The sequence below is a fragment of the Cervus canadensis genome, chromosome 18, assembly GCF_019320065.1.
Source record: "Cervus canadensis isolate Bull #8, Minnesota chromosome 18, ASM1932006v1, whole genome shotgun sequence".
NCBI lineage: Eukaryota > Metazoa > Chordata > Mammalia > Artiodactyla > Cervidae > Cervus > Cervus canadensis.
The window spans coordinates 60,247,085-60,265,994 of record NC_057403.1 but is presented as its reverse complement, the minus strand read 5'-3'; the positions used below and the strand labels follow the sequence as shown (position 1 = coordinate 60,265,994).

The 18,910-nt window shown below is 46.2% G+C and overlaps 1 protein-coding gene across 2 annotated transcripts in view; it reads right to left on the bottom strand.

Annotated features, from left to right (window-relative positions):
* ADAMTS18 (ADAM metallopeptidase with thrombospondin type 1 motif 18) overlaps positions 1–18,114 on the bottom strand; it is a 145,229-nt gene extending 127,115 nt beyond the window's left edge. For both annotated transcript variants that reach the window (XM_043435378.1, XM_043435379.1), the window contains exons 1-3: positions 17,880–18,114; positions 17,696–17,786; positions 14,573–14,889 (exon numbers count right to left, since the gene is read on the bottom strand). In XM_043435378.1, the coding sequence (XP_043291313.1) occupies positions 14,573–14,889; positions 17,696–17,786; positions 17,880–17,969 (498 nt within the window). In that variant the 5' untranslated portion in view covers positions 17,970–18,114. The remainder of the gene's footprint in view (positions 1–14,572; positions 14,890–17,695; positions 17,787–17,879) is intronic.
* Between the last annotated feature and the right edge of the window lie 796 nt (positions 18,115–18,910).

Genomic DNA, 18,910 nt, shown 5'->3' with positions numbered 1-18,910 from the left:
CACCTACCTGGACAATATCCCCATTATAAGGTCAAGTGATTTGATGCCTTCATTACATCTGCAAAATCTCCTCCCAGCAGCAGCTAAATTAGCACCAGTGAGCAAATCACTGGGGGGTGTGCACACAGCAGGGGCTGGGAAGCTTGGGGGCCCACTTAGAAGTCTATCTCCAGCAGGTTTTACATTTTATCATTATCTCATTTAATTCTTACAGTAACTCTTTTGAAATGGGACTAAAGGGGGCAGGGAACAATCTCTTCAAGAATGACACAGCCCTTGAGGGTATAACATAGCCTGGTTAGAACCAGCGAGGGCCAAGATGGCCAAAGATTCGACTTCCAGCGGAGCCTGAGCCTCATCATGGGCTCGCTGTAATATACTAGCGCGAGCTAAACAAGACACCCACCAGCGCCATGACAGCTCCCAGGCCAACCATCAAAGACCAAAGAGTGAGCACCGACCCAACTGCTTAAGGGAAATCTCTGCCCCTTTCTCCAGACAGTTGGAACAATCCTCCCACTCATTAGCCTATGGACTTACCTAATTCATAAATACTAACTGCTCTGTATCTCCGGGCCTCTCGCCTTCTGCGATGGCCCACACGCTGTCTGTGGGGTGTGTGTCTCCCAGGGCCACTCTCGCCTTTTGAGATGCCCTACATTTTGTCTATCTAAATAAATCTCTCTAAATAAATCCACTTCTTATCGATCACTTTGCCTCTCACTGAATTCTTTCTGCGATGAGAGAAAGAACCCAAGCTTCATTAAGTCCTAAGGCCAGGTGTATGACCTTAATGAAAAGACAGGGGGTTCAAGTCCCAAACCCTGGGTTCAAGTCTGAACCTGAGGTGTACAGTTTCACTTTGAAGCTGTTGTTTTTTTCACCTCTGCTTTATAGACAAAGAAACTAGATTCTCACATAATTTGATGATGTCCCAAAGCTGGGTGAAGGATACCTGGGAACTCTCTATTATCTTTGCAACTGCTTGTGAATCTAAAACTGTTTCAAAATAAAGTGTATTTACAAAGGATAAGGATAATTTCACCAAGATCACATTAACTCTTAAGTGAAAGAGATAAACTTCTCAAATCCCATGCATTTTAACATACCATCCTGCCTTCTTAAACTACTGCACAAAGCATTTCTAAGGTGATAGCATCTCTAAAGCCTCTGGGGACATTTATCTAGAGCAGGGGTCCTCAAATTTAACTGCACATTAGAATCAACTGGGGAGTCTTTGAAAAACTGGGGAGTATTTTAAAAACATAGGTATCTGGCCCCCATTTGCAGCCATTCTGCTTTCAGTTGGATCTAGGCATTTACAGTTTTTAAAGCTCTATATGCTAAGACTCATTGATCTTGATATTATTTTAATGATAGTGTTAAATATATACCATTAAACAGAAATTAGCATTTGCTTCACACAAATTTGCTTTCTTTTAAAGGGATTGGAATTCATCTTACTTCAATGCCTTTTACTGGAAAACAATGACTGTAAAACCCCCAGATAAGACTAAGCCTTAGGGAAATACATTAGCGTATTTAAAGAGTGAGAATGCATTTCGGCAATATTTTCTTTTGGCTGCATCTCTGTGCTGCCTAAAATAGATCTAAACTCGACAATCGAGGGGGGAAATAAAAACTGTGTGCCTTATTCATCCACAGAGAAATTCACCTGGGGTAACTCTTCATTCGCCTCCTGCAAGTGACAGAGTAAAATACGAAAGGGGGTTGATCTGTGAAGCTGCAGAATGAACCTACAGACACTGCAAGGCAGGGTGCTGTGGGAGAACTCGGTAAATCAGAGAGATAATCTCCTTTGACGAGCTTATCTCAATCCCTTTCAAGTGCCGGTTCTAAAGAAGGGTGTGCGCATAGCTGACTTCTAGTAAATTAGTGATGTGCACTTTATAATTTATACTGGAAAGCATGCCCCCTTGACTTGCGGTGGTAATAAGGGCAGATAAGATATTCCAAAGCTCAGTGGCATGAATAAGCAATCAAACGAATTCAGCTGAACTTGAAATCCTCCCATACATCAAAGGCATCCCTTCAGGAGAGGTGAGCATGTCGTCCAGACAGAACACGCTCACCAGACTTGCATTATGGTATTTGAGTGAACGCGGCCCTATAATTGGATAGGAAAACCGTGGGAACCGACTTCCACGGGAAAGACTTGATCTAATAGAGGAGGAGCTTCTGGGTTTGTGGACAGAGATGTGCAGGAAGTCCAGGCAAATATTTTGGGTCCTTAGAGCCTTCATCTGCACTGTTACCATTAGTCCTGTTTATACTTGGACTTCAGGAATTAATCAGTATCATTTTCTCTTAAACTGTTTACTGTTGACGGTGGGAAACCATGCTGTTTTACTAGCATGCATGCTCTGCTGGAGAGAACTGGTTTCCTAAGTGACTATCTCAGGCTCATGGAAGACAAAATGAAATGAGTTCTCAGTAACCCTGCATGTTATACAACCAAGGTGAGAGTGGTATTGGGTGGATGATGTCAGTATCAGCAAGTTCATCTCTGGCCATAGCGAATATCCTGCCTGTGTTTGGCATCCCAGCTTTTCACAAGGTGGGTCTGTCTGTCTCTCTCATAAAATATAGAATTGCATACAACTAAGAAGACCCATACACATACACAGGTTTTCAGCAACAGCAAACAAACTAGAAACAAACATATTAATTATAATGGTGTGATGAAATATACAGTAATTAAAAGAATGACAAGGAAGAAACTTCAAGACACACATTATTTTTAGGCACTCCTTCATCAAAAAAAAAAAAAAAACAACTTCAGAAAAAGTATGGACTAATACAACGTATGTATATCTTAAGGCCACACACAACAGAAAGAATCAACTCTGGTTTCAATAAGAGCTTTAAACTGACAGGTAATTGTGAAGCCCTTGGCTTGCTGTGCAGCCCAGACCGCCTTCTATCCACTAATTCACATGCCAATATATAATCCAAAATCTGATCTGGTCTTGCTTGGACACAGGGTTTGAGTGGGGCCCTCTGAGGCTTCTGGACAGGTGCGAGAGCAAATAAAGCCCAGAGCCTCACCCACTCGTTCCCACGCATGATGTCAGTTACAACCGCGGAGTCCCTGCAAGTCACGCGCAACACCAGGCCCCCAGGGCAGCATCTGAGTCACGTCTGGAATTCAGGGGTCCTGCACATGACGTACAACAAGCAGGAGGAGAAAGAGCCGAAAGACTGACAGAAGGAGGACGGTGATGATGGATTTGGCAGCTCGGGTCCAGCCTTGCTGGAAGCTAGTCATTCCAGGGCAAGGTGGGGAGGGCAAGAGGCGGGCGGAGGAAGGGGGTCGCAGAGGGCAGAAGGGGTGAGGGGGTAGAAACAGGCAGACAGAGAAATGGAGAGACAGACAGGAGGAGCAATGAGAAAGACTGCTCCAGAGCCAAAAACATGCATTTCCTTATGCCTAACTGAGTTCAAGATGGAGCTTTTGTACTTGTTTTTGTATCTTGCTTCTATGATATAGAAACAAGAACCATCTGTAATTTGGATTCATCCCAGGGACCCCTGCCTGCCCCCTCGAGAGCACACACAGGCTCACGCTAGACAGAGTACCAATGACCACACTTGGAAGGTGTGATGCATTCCAAGGGCAAAAACAATTCCCAGAGGATGTCCCGCTAGTCTTCCATTTCCCGCAGGCAAGCTTCTTTGCAGACTCCTTTAGGATAACAGTTTACAGTCCCCAGTGCCCCCTGGAACAATCTGTGAAGCTTTTCCTGCCTTTATTTAAGTGGACACCCAGGCTCTACCCAGAACCTACTGAATTTTCAGAGGTGCAGCATAAATATATGTAGGAAGTTTTTTTTCTCTCCTGAAGTGCCCAGGTCTTTCTGAAGTATATGAAGTAAACTGTTACTTCAGACTTTGAATAGCAATATGCCAGCTGATAGTTAAATATCATAAAGGTCTCCGTCTGCGTCTTAGCTGAATCTTCTACTCTACGGCTCCAGTTTTTAAAAATTCGATATGTGCTCAATCAATATAAACTGTTATTATTATCTAGGCTAAAAGTTCCTTACCTGTGGGTGGTCAGGAGGACTGGCATTAGCCAACTCTGCTACTAATAATACCAATTTTCTACTTGATATATTATCACCACTACCCATGTTATTACTATGTGCCAGGCACTCTTTCTAGCATTGTACACAGAGCATTATTTCTTTTGATTAAGCATCCATAACCCCCTGAGGAAGGAACTACCGTTATCCTCATTTTGCCAGTGAAAAATTAAGCCCAGAGAGGGTAAATAATTTGACCTGGGTCACATAGAAAAGGCCAGCACTGGGGTTTCAAAGTCAGAGCTCAAAGCCATTCCCCACTGCCCTGGTTTATCATATGTGCCTTGATCCCAGTCTTTATTGATTTCTTAGCTCCTTCCTCTTTGATTCTTTATCTTCCTCTCATTTTCTGATTTTATGTCTACATCACTGATCAAGTGGTGGCTACCTTCCCCCATAAAATCCCCAAGATTCTCACCAGTATGACTGCCAACACCCAAGGGCTCATTTCCTGTCCTAAGGAGCCTGAAAAGGCTCCAGGCCAGGAGTTTCAATGACCATTTCCTTCCTAGATCCTCTCCTAGACCAAAATCAAGAATCATCAAGGAACTACCATGTGACCCAGCAATTCTACTCCTGGGTCTATTTCTGAAAGAAACAAAAACGCTAATGCAAAAAGATTCATGCAACCCAATGTTTACAATAGCACTATTTACAACTGCCAAGATGTGGAAGCAGTCTAAGTGTCCAAAATGACGACTGGATAAAGAAGATGAGCGTGTGTGTATGTGTGTATATACATACATATACACACAAATAAACATACAATGGAATGCTTTTCAAAAAGAATGAAAGTTTGCTACTTGTAGCAACATGGATGAACTTAGAGGGTATTATGCCTAGTGAAGTAAGACAAAGAAAGACAAATACTCTATGATATCACACGGGGAATCTGAAAAATACAAAAACTAGTGAATATCAAAAAAGAAGCAGGCTCACAGATATAGAGAACAAGCTGTAGTTATCAGTGGTGGGGGAGGGCAATAATGGGGAAGGGGCGTGAGAGGTACAAGCGCTTACGTATAAAAGTAGCTGCAAGGATATATTGCACAACAGAGGGAATGGAGCCATACAGCCTTTTAAAATTGTGAATCACTATGTTACACACCTGTAACTTTATAATATTGTTCACCAGTGTGCGTGTGTTATTCGCGCAGTTGTGTCTGACTCTCTGGGACCCCACGGACTGTAGCCTGCCAGGCTCCCATGAAGACAAGGGGAGAAGACAGCCATCAACAAGTCAAGGACAGAGGCCTCAAGAAAAATCAACCCCGTTGACACCTTGATCTCAGATTTCCGCCATCCAAACTTTATTAAGCCACTCTGTCTGTGGTTGTTTGTTATGATAGCCCATGGTGTTTAGTCTCTAAGTCACGTCCGACTCATTTGCAGCCCCAAGAACTGTACCCCACCAGTCTCCTCTGTCCATAGGATTTCCCAGGCAAGAATACTGGAGTGGGTTGCCTCTCCCTTCTCCAGGGGATCTTCCTGACCCAGGGATCGAACCCAGATCTCTCTTATTGCAGGCTGAGTCGTTACCATTTGAACCAAAGGGAAGCCCACTGTACACCAACTACAACTCAATTAAAAAAGCAAGCAACAACTAAAAGAAGAGTAACTGAGGAAGGAATTCATCACAGATCATCACAATCCTGAGAGAGAGAGAGAAACAGTTACCACTACCCACTTTACAGATGAGAAAACTGAGGCACAGCACCCAAGATTCACAGTTCTGGTGCTTGGGAGACTGATGCTCAGCAGCCATGCTTTAATAGGCTGAGCACACAGGGAGGAAGGATCAGCCTTTGTCTTCCCATGAGAGCATCCTCCAGATCAGCCTGGGGACCCTGCTCTCTGGCAAGAACCTTGGCAATTAAAAAAAAGGAGACTGGCTGGCATTTTGCAAAAGGTGTTGTTCTGAGCAAATTATCATCTTCACAAACCATGCCTGAAGAGGGCCTATAGAAAAGAGGCAAAAAAAAAAAAAAAAAATCTTTTTACCATTGATGAAACAAGTCAAAATCTAAGAAAACATCTCTGACTTGGGTCAGCCTGTGTTCAAAAACTTGTAAATAGAACCCAGTCTAATCCTTAATTTCACGTGATGCTCTCAAGTGACTGAAAAGTTCCAAGGGGGTGTGTGTCAGGCAGCAAACCTCTGCTGGTTAACGAGGCCTCCCAAAGCAAGAGTCTCTGCTTTCTTTCTGCCTGTCTGGACTAAGGTCATTTAACTTCAGCCCATTGATGAATGGAAATCAGTTTTCTAAAGACTCCAGGCAGCCAGCGACCAGCAACAGCAACTCAACAGTGGAGCTGAGTCATAAAATACTTCTGAAAAAGAGCGAGATCAAAGTGCCCCCATTGAAATCCAATTGCTTCCAAAGCTCCTTGCAGGGACCCAGGCTCTCCAAAGAATGGTCCCTTCAGTCATAGTCCAAAAAGACCACCACCAGGAAAGAGACAATGGGGATGAGAGGGCAGCCAGCCATGGAGGAGAAATGCCACTTACGGTTTAATGACTGGGGACAAAGCAGCAAGAAACGAAAACCAAGTGAAGAAATCGGAACCAGGGCTGGAGGGACCCTGTGGTACCCACTCCACTCGGAGCCCCTGATGTGATGCCGAAGCTAGAGCCTAATCTGAGACTGGATAGAAGACGCCAGAGGAACTGCTCAGCTCTCTACCATTCTCGCCAGCCAGATCCGCAGCGGAGGTGATTAATCAGAGGTAAACGATAGATCTGGGTGGAAATGCAGCACAGGTAGGTAGCATCTTTGCGTGCCCCTTCCCTGGACCTTCATGTTGTGAATGGAGCTGAGTCTCCAGACTTCTCAACCAAGAGGTGCATTTTCCCAACTGGAAGACATAGTAACTGGATTCATCAGGTACTATTCAAGGGCAAATCATCTTAGACCTAATGATTCCTCTTCCTTGGTGAAGCCTGAAACCCTGGCAAGTTGTTGATGGAAGCGTAGCTTAAAGGGGAGGAGGGCGGGGAAGTCATCAAGTTCGTCAAAATTTGACCTCTTGGAGCTGCACCATGCATGTGAGCACATTAAAGGTGAGAAATGTATGAGAGCAAGGACATCTGCCTAATTAAAGTTTCCCAAACCTTATGGGAATGTATGGTCATGAAACCACTCATGGGGTCATTAAACCCTTTTATGCCTCAACACCTCTTAAGAGTCAGAAATCAAAACATAATACTATAGTATCTCTTTTAGGAATCATTGCTTTGGTGATTTTCCTGCCACTGAGTGTTAGTTGCTTAGTCCTGCCCGACTTTTTGTGACCCCATGGACTATAACCAGCCAGGCTCCTCCATCCATGGACTTCTCCAGCCAAGAATACTAAAGTGGGTTGCCATTCCCTTCTCCAGGGGGTCTCCCTGACCCAGTGTCTCTTGCATTACAGGCACATTCTTTACCATCGAGTTATCAGAGAAGTCTACTAGACTATAAAGAGAGGTTCCCTGAAAAACAGGTTCCATGATCAAATTAGTTGGGGAAACTTTTAAACAGAGTTAAGCAAAATCTATAACATACGGCATTTCTGAGTTGTTAACATGCTAATCTAAAACCACACTCCATGAACCATTTGTTCCAGGGCTCTGTTGAATCACAGCTTAATTCAAAATAAAATAGCAATTTCTGGGTCTCACATCTCCACTCCATTTCTTGCTATGAAGCAGAATATAGCATCTACCTTTCTTCCACCTGGGGCATGCAGGATCTCAGTTCTCAAACCCACGACCCCTGCAGGGGAAGCAAGGAGTCTTAACCACTGGACCATCAGGGAAGTTCCCACAGCATTCCCTTTGCTTGCAGTTTTCTCCACCCCGTGCTCCCAACAGTGCCTGACATAACAGAAGTTCATCAATAATTGAATGACATAATCTTTCAATGTATCTTTCCAGTCAGTTCTCCAAATATGACACTTCTACTAAGTTTCAGAGACAGGCTCAGTCTGTCAGACCAACAGCAGATGTAAAAACAATTTGCTTACAGTGTTCAATGTCTTAATCCAAAGGTTCTCTCATGTTAGTATGTAATAGAATCATTTGGAGAATTAAAAAACACATATTCCTGGGCCCAGCCTCATTGACCTTCTGTTGTACGTAAAGACACTGAAATTTTTAATACCTCAAGTGAAGCTGGGGCTTCCCTGGCGGCTTAGTGGTAAAGAATCTACCGGCAATACAAGAGAGGCAGAAGACATGAGTTCAAGTCCTGGGTTGGGAAGATCCCCTGGAGGAGGAAATGGCAACTCACTCCAGCATTCTTGCCTGGGAAAGTCCATGGACAGAAGAAGCTGGTGGGCTACAGTCCACGGGGTCGCAAAGAGTCAGACACAACTGAGCACACAGGCACGCAAGTGAAGCTAATGTAGCTGATCACACTCTGAAAATTATTGTCCTCCTGAAAAAAGAGCAAAAAAGTTCCACTTTTGGGGGCAGATCCATATCTTAGATCTCCTCATTTGCAGGAAGAAAGACAGGTTTCTCCTAACATCCCAGAAAACAAAATCAAGAAACACAGATGAAAGTCATAAGAAGGTAGGTTGAATGTAGTTCAACATTAAGATGAAGGGTCTCCTGACAATGCATGGGCTTCCTGGATGTGATAAGCATTTCATCTAAGTGGTACTCAGGGGAAGCTGGGTATAGTGCAAAGTATGCACATGGCAGAGAGTGATTAGATCCAGTTCGTCTGCAACCCTGAGATTCTGGGACACAGTTTTGCAAACTCAGATAATGTTCACAGGCTGTAGGGCCACCAGGTGTAGGGGGCAGTGGCGGGCTGGAGAGAGTTAGATCCTGCTGAAATTCAAAATATAAAAACCACCACCTCCAGAAATAATGGTAGGCAGGATTCACAAATAGAAGTTTGCAACTCCTGTTTGATGGGTTATTCCAAGTAAATAAGAATTGATACTTTCAAACTGTGGTGCTGGAGAGACTCTTGACAGTCTCTTGGACAGCAAGAGATTAAACCAGTCAACCCTAAAGGAAATCAACCCTGAATATTCATTGGAAGGACTGATGCTGAAGCTCCAATACTTTGGCCACTTAATGCGAAGAGCCGACTCATTGGAAAAGACCCTGATGCTGGGAAAGAATGAAGGCAAAAGGAGAAGGGGGCAACAGAGGATGAGATGTTTAGATGGCATCATGGACTCAATGGATATGAGTTTGAGCAAGCTCTGGGAGATAGTGAAGGACAGGGGGGCCTGGTGTGCTGCAGCTCATGAGGTCACAAAGAGCTGGACGTGACAGCAACTGAACAACAACAAACTGCCTACTTCTGAATAAAATGAGATCTACCACGGGGGAATGGCAGCCCACTCCAGTACTTGTGTCTGGAGAATTCCATGGATGGAGGAACCTGGTAGGCTACAATCCATGGGGTCTCAAAGAGTCTGACATGACTGAGCAAATTCACTCACTATCATGCAGGGCAGGTACATTTTAAGAGAATATTTTGAACAGAATTTAATTGTGAATTATTAAATCCCCTGCTTGAGAAATCCTAACTGGAGTAGGTATACATGCATATATATTCATATATATTTCACTGTTAAAATCTTTGGGCTTCTCTGGTGGCTCAGTAGTAAAGAATCTGCCTGCCAATGCAAGTTCAATCCTTGACTTGGGAAGAGCCCCTGGAGGAGGAAATGGCATTCCACTCCAGTATTCTTGCCGGGAAAATTCCACGGACAGAGGAGCCTCGTGGGGTCCATGGGGTCACACAAGAGTTGGACAGGACTGAGCAAGTGCGTGCGTGCACACACACACACTCACACACACACTCTAACCCTTCTACCCTTTCTAAGCCACTCCTGGGATTTCCCTAGCCATCAAGATAATGGTTAGCCTTCCTTTCAGTATTCTGTTATCTAAAGGTGACTTCTTACTTTTTTAATACACACTGATGCATACTAGGAAGTTGCCAGCACCTTGAAAGCCATTCTGTTGCCAGTTGTCCAGCCTCACTCTTGGTGAAACTCTGATGTAGACATTTCAGACATTTCATCTCTCTGTCTCCTTAGTGATTCCTCAGTTGGAGCCTCAGGTCATCTTCCAGTGCTCACTATTGCCCCTCAATAGTGTTTCATATGCAGATCAGTGCACTGTTAGAGGTGCATAGCCATGCTATCAAAGATAAGTTGGCAAAGGTGCTTTTGCTCAGAATTCTTGCTTCTATTCACAAAGAAAGGGAAAAGCACCACAATTTGGGCTGAAGACACTTGCAGAAATGCCCCACTTGCAAAAGCTTGCTTTACACCACTTTGCTTTTACAAAAGACGTTAAAAAACAAAAAAACCCAGAGCAAAAATGGCGATGAGTGTTCATCTGTGGGTTTTCCAGTGAGCCCTTACAGAGGCAGCACTCACCCCCAGCAGGGGAAGTAGCACCACCAAGCCCCCTCTGGGAACTGCCCTCAGCACCTGTGCATCAAGCTCCTGCAGCTCTGAGCTGCGTCTGTGAGCCGCTGTGCTCCACGCCACTTTATTCTGCGCACTCACTGCCAAGATGTGTCCTAAGGTAACTGCTTCTTTGCTTTTGTCATTTTGGCTCACAGAAGGCTTCATAGGAAGACTCTACTTTCAGATAACAGAGACACTTATATACCATTGCTTGTCCATATATGATATATTAATAGAGCATAAAAGAGGGTATAGAAGTGGCCAGTAGGCACAAGAAAGGATTCAACTCCATTAACCACCAGAACGATTCAAATGAAACCCATAATGTGGTACTGCTTCACATCCACCAATGGGAGTGGCTAAAACGGAGAAGAGAGATAATAGCAAGTGTTGATAAGGGTCTGAAGCAACTGGAACTCTCACACACTGCTGATGGCGGCGTCAATTAGTTCAACCACTCTGAAAAGCTGTTTGGCAGAATCTAGCAAAGGAGAACATATACATTTTACCCTATGACCCGGAAACTTCAGTCTTCACTATTTCAAACAGAATGTGCCTGTAAGCTTACCAAAAGGCAGAGACAAGAATGTTTGGTAGTACTTCTCACAACAGCCCCTAACTGGAAACAATTTCAACCACCACTAACAATTAGAAACAACACAGAACATCCATACAGAGGAATATTGTATGACCCTCTCTCAAGTAAAATTTTTTTAAATAGATGAATCAAGCTATGTTACAAATTAGGATAGCGGTTACTTCTGGTGGGCAGTGACTGGAAGGGGATGAGGGATGGGGGATGGTCTTTCAGGGCACTGGTAATGTCCTATTTGATCTGGCTGTTGGTTACAGGGATGCAAACTTTGTGAAAATTCATTAGGCTGTACACCATGATTTTTGCACTTTTCTGTATATATACTACAATAGAAGTTACAAAAATTAATACAGAGCAGTGTCTCAGCTTTTTCACTTGGGGTTTGATCCTCTTCCCTGTGTTATTTTTCTTTTTGTTTGATTAAGGATGGCTGTATGGGTTTATATCTTGCAGTTCTTGGCGGGGACGTGGGGAGGTGTGTGATGCAAGAGAGATAAGCTTGATACCTTCCCCACCCCATACCTAGTGGGCCCTGATGGGGTAAACCAACTGGTAATTAGACTCAGATGCCGAGAGATGGCAGAAGTCTTAGAAATCACTTCACGTGGTTCAGGAAAGGAAACCGAGGCCCAGAGAAGTAAAGTTAATTAAGTATATGTGGCTGGTTTGTTGAAAAACAGAAACAGAATGTGAAGTCCATGGTTTCAACTTATACTGGCCTTATAAAAAAAGAGTGAAATAATGCCCCTTGCAGCAACATGGATGGGCCTAGAGATGAGCATATTAAGTGAAGTCAGAAAGAGAAAGGCAAATGTCATATGGTATCACTTATAATGTGGAGTCTAAAATGATACAAACAAACTTATTTCCAAGACTCACAGACTTGGAAAACAAATTTATGATTACCACAGTGGAAAGGTGGGGGGGAGGGATGGGGATAAATTGGGAGTTTGAGATTAACATGTATATACTACTAAGTATAAAACAGATAATCAACAAGGACCTACTGTATAACACGGGCAACTCTACTCAATATTCTGTGATAACCTATATGGGAAAGAAATCTGAAAAAGAATGGATTATACATATACATATAACTCAATCACTTTTCTGTACACCTGAAATACAACATCGAAAATCAAATTATAGTCCAAGGGGACAACAGAGGATGAGATGGTTGGATGGCATCACCGACTCGATGAACATGAGTCTGAGCAAGCTCCGGGAGTTGGTGATGGACAGGGAGGCCCGGAGTGCTGCCGTCCATGGGGTCGCAAAGAGTTGGAGACGACCGAGTGACTGAACTGAACACATAAAAATTGAATTAAAAAATAAAAACAAACAAAAATCAGATTGGTATGCAAAGGAAAAAATGTATGGGCTTCCCAGGTGGTGCAGTGGTAAAGATTAGGAGTTTGTGATTTACATATATACACTTCCATGCATAAAATAGGCAATCAAAAAGGACCTACTGTATAACACAGGCAACTCTACTCAATATTCTGTGATAACTCATATGGGAAAAAATCTGAAAAAGAATGTGTGTGTATATGTGTGTGTGTGTGTGTGTGTGTGTGTGTGTGTATAAACTCAATCACTTTGCTATACACCTGAAACTAACACTACATTGGTAAATCAAACTATTGTCCAATATAAAATAAAAGTCAAATTGAAAACATAAAAACAAACAAAATCAGACTGGCATGCAGAGAAAAACTGTATATTGGCCTTATACACAGGCAGATGTGGTTGCCAATGACTTCTTTCACTTCCATCCCAGAGATGAAACTGTGTAGCCTGCCTCATTCTACATATGAAGTAGCTCTTTTTTCCCTGTTCTAAAGTGAATCTCCTTCTTAGGAGAAATAACCCAGCATCTATGAATATGGGATCAGATGATCAGGGTCAGATTTCCTATCACTCATAGACGGTGGAATCCTGAGCTCATCCAACGTGAGGAGACTAAGTGCCTTCCGAGAACTGCTGTAGCTCTTTGCATGTAGGAAGTCACGTCACCCCCACAGCCCTTCATGCTATTCCCACTGCAGAGATAAAGACGCTAAGACACAGGGAGGTTCGTAGCTTGCCCAAGGTCCTTCTAGTAAGGGCTAGTGTGAAGATGACCTTGGACAGACTGCTCCCAACCACTGGGTTATGTGCAATGGGGTGGTTTAAGCCACTGTGATGGAGGGCCTAACCTCCTTCTGAAGATGTCAGGATACTGGAATAGAAGAGAGGAGGATGCTCCCAAAAGACCAGGAGACTCATCACCACCAAAGCAACAAACCAGCCAACACGAGACATATTCATGGGTGTGGGCGCTCCCTGTGTGTGTGTAAGCAGGGTAGAATGTGTAGGTCACCAGTAAGCCATGTTGTTCATTTAAACAGATGCAGCTTAGTTGAGAACTGTTACATCTTTGCTTCACTCTATAAAGACCATACCGAAACATTGTAACTCTGATTCGATGAACCCTTTTAGTTATGTGTCAAGCCACAACATGGGGGAAAAAAGTTATGTAATAAAGTTTCAGCTAGCCAAGAATATGGAAGTCCTCATTCACCAGCGCCTAAGCCCCACCCTCTTGCTGGGTCAGAGTGTATCATGTATATTATTAACTACATCCTGAATTGAGCTTTCCTCCCGTTTCCCTTCTTCTAGCCACACCAGAGCGAGACCACTGTGTGTCTCCACACACACACACACACACTATTCTGTCAGTTACGGAAACTTCCCAACCACAACACAAGATGGCATCAACCCAGATGGCCATTTACTGGAGCACAGATGCCTGAATCCTGAGACAAGAATCGCTTATACTAATATTGCAGTCTCAAGGCTCAACAGTGAGGACTACACAGAAGGCAATAACGCTTGTCCCGAATGCTTTTAAATGCCCTTCCCTCCTGGATGTCACACGTCCCCCCACCAGCCCCCAAACACACCACATCACATTCTAAAAGGATGTCTTACTTGAGCAGGACAACACTAAGGGATTAGTGGAAAGAAAACAAGAGGCCTCCCTTCCACAGGGAAGGTCAGGCTGCTCAGGGCTGTGAATGTATTCCTGCATTAAATAACAGTTTCCCCTGTGTCAGAGCACTGTAGAGGCACGCAGCTTGTTAGATTTATATAAAGCCTGGTCTCTCAAGACTTTCCAAAGCGAATGGCATCCATCAAATTAATTTCCTCAGGGATCGTCTCAAACATGGAGAATGAAGAGGCCCAGACCAATAAACACCAAAAGAACCTTCTTAAATGGTAATTGAAGTTCTCTTAGATTTTCTTTTTCTGGGAGCAGCTTAGATTAATTCAGCTGAGAAGATTCTACGTATCAGAGCTGACAGTGTGAATATGTAGAGCTGGCTGCAAGAGCCCGGTATTACAGACGTCTGTTCATTCCAATTACACAAAACACGGGCGAGAGGGAGGCGGGGGTGCTTACCAAGCCGGCGCACGTAGACACCGCCACGGAGGACGAGCTGTCGTTTCTGATAAATCCCTGATAGAAACATCTCGGCACCGCGGGTTCCCGAGTCTCTGAGGCACCATCTTTCCCAAGTACCTGGACAATAAAGTGACTGCTCAAGATCGCCGAGGGCTTAAGTTCTAAGTGTAGTTCCTGTCCAAATGCTGAAAATCGGTAATGCAGCGAGCTGCTGGCACTCTGCGCCGATCGCTTTTTCCTGCCGTTGGACAAAATGTCGTGGGAAATATATGACCCGCCCGAGTCCACTTCTACTGGCGTGACAAAGACGTAATCTGCAATGGGAAAGGTTTGGCTGTCAGCACCCGAGCCCAGGACGCCCCGGGGGCCCCTTTCCCACAGGCTGGCAGTGAGCAGTGCACAGCTGAAAGATATTTGTCTCCACTGCCATGCACCTAGACGATATATCACTCAGAGCAGCTCATGACACGGAGAATTTTGTGATCTTGACAATTAGCTCCACCACAGTCATTCCTCCAGAAACTAAAAGTCAAGCACCGTCTTGCTGAACGTCAAGAATGTTCGTGGAAACGCCACGACTTTCACAGTCTGCAGAGAGAGGTGGACTTTTTATATATCCGTCATGGAGTCATCCACACATCAAAGTCGACTTGGAGGAGACAATATTATAACCATGAAGCCATAAAGTCAAAGAAAGGAACTTTCCCCTAAGATGATACCTCTGTGTTTAAACTACATTGGGAGCATTTGTGTGTGGGTGTGGGGGGGGGGGGGTGGGGATGGACAGAGCTTAAATTTCAAATATAACTCATGGAGCTGAGTAACTTGAGATGAAATCTCAGGCAATTAACAAGTAACTGCCGTTTTATGCTTCCAATATTAATTATACGTGATAATAAAACTCCAGCACTCATATCACTGAATGTTTTGCAGAGAGCTTTCCCTGGGACAATTCCATTTAATTGTAAGCATAAAATAGAGTGGATACATAAAAATGCCTCGGAATTGTCAGGACTTCCTTCTACAGTCTGATGTTGAAAACTGCTCAGACATGTTGGTGGGGGCGTGTCAGATCAGGGGACACCTGGAAAGACGTGTTTAAAAATACCTTCCCCGTTGCTCCCTAGAGCAGCACTAATTGCTGCCTGTCCCGGAGAGCAGAAGTTAAACAACAATTTGCTGCTTGAAAAAAATGAGGCCAGCACACTGTTTTCTATCACAGGACATTGAAACTGAAAAGTATCGTCCACAAAGTGACTTGGAATATGCCCTCTGCGCATTAAAAAACACTCTGTGTTTCCACTTTCTAGGCACAGAATGGGAAACTAATTTGGATAGTGTTTAGAAAGATTCCAAATAACTAAGAGGCATGTTTGAGTCACTTGGGTCCTTGGTTACTGGAGGAGGAAAAGCAAGAGGAATTTCCCTTTTCCCAAAATAGTCAACAACTGAAAAAAAAAAGAAAGAAGGAAAGCTAAAGAATGAACAGAAGCCCTGTAGCTAGCAGGGATCAATGAGTGATATTCTATTTGGTCCTACATTTGGATTTTAAAAAATCCCAATATGGCAATTTTCAATGGTGCTTTTCTGTATATGAATCATCTGAGACTCAAACTGCTTGAGAAACTCATTCTTACAATGTTCTTGCCATCCTTCCCATTTTTTCTTCACTTCTTTAACTGGAAATACTATCTAATTGACATGCGTATTAAAAAGCAATTAAAAAAATGTTTTTCTCTTAACCTTAAAAAATTGAACAGTACACATACCACTTCTCTTAAACACCTCTACTATGTTGTTTTCCATGAACAAGGCTTTTTGATGAAACACAGCAAGAAGACACCTCCTCCCTCCCCTAGGCTAAAACCTAATTGTCAAAATCACAATGCTCCAGACAGTCTCTATGCTACATCGATTCTTACCTGCTTGTGCAAAGCCTTCTGAAGCTCTGCCTGGTCTTAGCTGGGAGGACACGCAGAAGCCTTATCCAGCCAGCCTTCCTGGAATCAGCCTGCAAAGCCCCTACCCAGACACCTGCTACTGGCTTGTTTGCAAAGGGAGGATGGACCAGTGGGCTGACGGCAATATTCAGTGGCTGTTGGGAAGAGGGCCACTCAGAGCCCCTGCAGTGAGTGATCTGATTAATCAGCCCAAGGGCTGCCTAACATGAGGTGCTTACAGGTGGCGACTGGAATGGAAGGGATCTCAAGCCATTTGGCCCTGATGAAACAATGAGGGGTTGTTTTAGAAACTGGAGCCAGCTTTTCTGGTTGTACAAATGGTGAATTTCTCAAGGGCAAATTCCTGGCTCTCCTGGGTCCCCTCACTCACCCACTCCTGGGTGGCACAGCCTTTTCCATGAATCCCCGAGAGGAGGAGATAAGGCCGCGCAAGGCTGAAAACGTGATAGAACCCCAGAAGGACATCAAGGTCTTGCTATAGAAATCTTGGGTCAGGAATTAGCTGTTCTCCAGCAGCTGATGGGACAATGGAAACAAGGATTTTCCTTCCAGGTGCCAGGGAGAAGTTAATAAATAACAAGGAAAGCATGTTCTGGATGTTTGCAGCCAGGAAACCTCAGAAGAGGCACCCCCCTCTCCCACACCCCCAGAGAAGCTGCTTGCTTTCCTCTGGTGATCTTTGGGAATCAATGATACAAAAGAAGAGAACAGGGAGCAAGAAGATGGGAAAGGAATAAAGGAACAGGAGTGGAGAGGTGAGGGAGGGAAGGTGGGGGAGAGGGGACGTGTTCTTTCTCGAAAGAAGAAGGAAATGAAGAAAGTGCCTCTTGATATCAGCCACCTGGTCAATGTCCATTCACTTCCTAATTTCTCACCGCAGCACAGATTTTTCTTTCTTTTTTTTTTTTTAGGGAAAGGGGGAAAGGCCTGTTTTCTCCTTTATGCGACTTGCAGCTTGAGGCCCTGATTCCCATGATAAAATCAAAGTCCTGGCCACATCCCCCCTCTCCAAACAGGCCCAGTGTATCCAGGACACGCGCACACCTGCCACGTGGGGGAGAGGCGGGGAGTTCTTCTACCTTGTCTCTCTTTGGAAGGAAAGAAGGGACAAAGTGCCTGGAAAAGCTCTTCTGGGGGCGGGGAGGGGGCGAATACGAACCCTGGTTTAATCCGCTGCCATCCCCGCCGCGGCTGTCACTGGCTAAGGCTGCGGCGACCGACGCGCAGCAGAGGCAGCAAAGCTGGAGCGCCTGCAAAGGAAAAAGTGACCCCGCGCGTGAGGACGCGGCGGGGCCGGCGTCCCGGGCCCCCCGCCGGCGGCGCGCCCCTCGCCCGGCACCTGCCTTAGCCACGCGCCCGCGCCCGGCCGGCCCCCACGGCGGGCCCGAGCGGGCGGCGGGGAGGGCGCACGCGAGCAGGAGGGCGCACTCCATGGTCAGGGGCGGGCGCGGCGGCTGCGGGCGGCGCGCATTCTCCCCGCCGCCCCGGAGCGCGGCGCTCCAGGTGCGGCGCCAGGTGGGAGCCGCCGTCGCCGCTCACATCGCCGGCCGGACGCCCCGGGACTCCCCGGCTGCGGCTCCCGGCGCCCGCGCGCCTGCCCGCCCGCCGGTGCCGGCTCGCGCCGCGCCGCCTGCTCCTCCCGGGGGCGCCCCGGGGCCGGGGCGGGCGCGCGCCTCGGAGCGCAGACGGCCTGGGCGCTGTGTCCGCGCCCGCCCTGCGGTCCGCGCGTCGCTCTCAGTCGGGGTGAGCGTCTGAGGCTCGCGGGGCCAGCAGCGCCAGCTGGCTCCCCCGGCGCGCCGGAGCCGAGCGCCCGCCTCTCCACCGCACGGTGATTGGCGACCAGCGGCTCCCGGGCTCGTCCGAGCCCCCGGGCTGGTGCGAGGGCGTGGGATTCCCCGCTCCGACTCCGAGGGAGGGGGCGCAGGGGGAGGGGAGGCTGGGGAGAGGGAGGGGGAGGAGGGACCGGCCGCCCAGGGAGGGAGGGGAGCGCCCTGGGCCAGGCTGGGAGAGCGTCACCGGAGCGCGAGGACCCACGAGCCGAGCGCGGGGAGGGGGCCGTTCAGGTGAGGGGCGCCACTCCTCCGGCTGCCTGTGCAGACGTCTCCTTTGCAAGTCTCCTGGCAAGACAGCCCAGGTACGGAGCGTCCTCAGCGCCTCCACAGGGCCAGGGACCCTCCCCGCTTCATCAGAGGTGGGACCCCTTGATGGAGACGAGGAACTGCCCAGCTAGGTGCACGATGGCCTCGCTCACTCAAGGAGCAGTCCCGGTAACTCACATCTCCGGCGGCCTGGAGGGCTGCAAGCAAGACCCTTGTAAAGGCTGCGGCGTGTGAAAACCCAGGCTGGCCGGCCGTGGCCTCGCCTCTACCAGTGA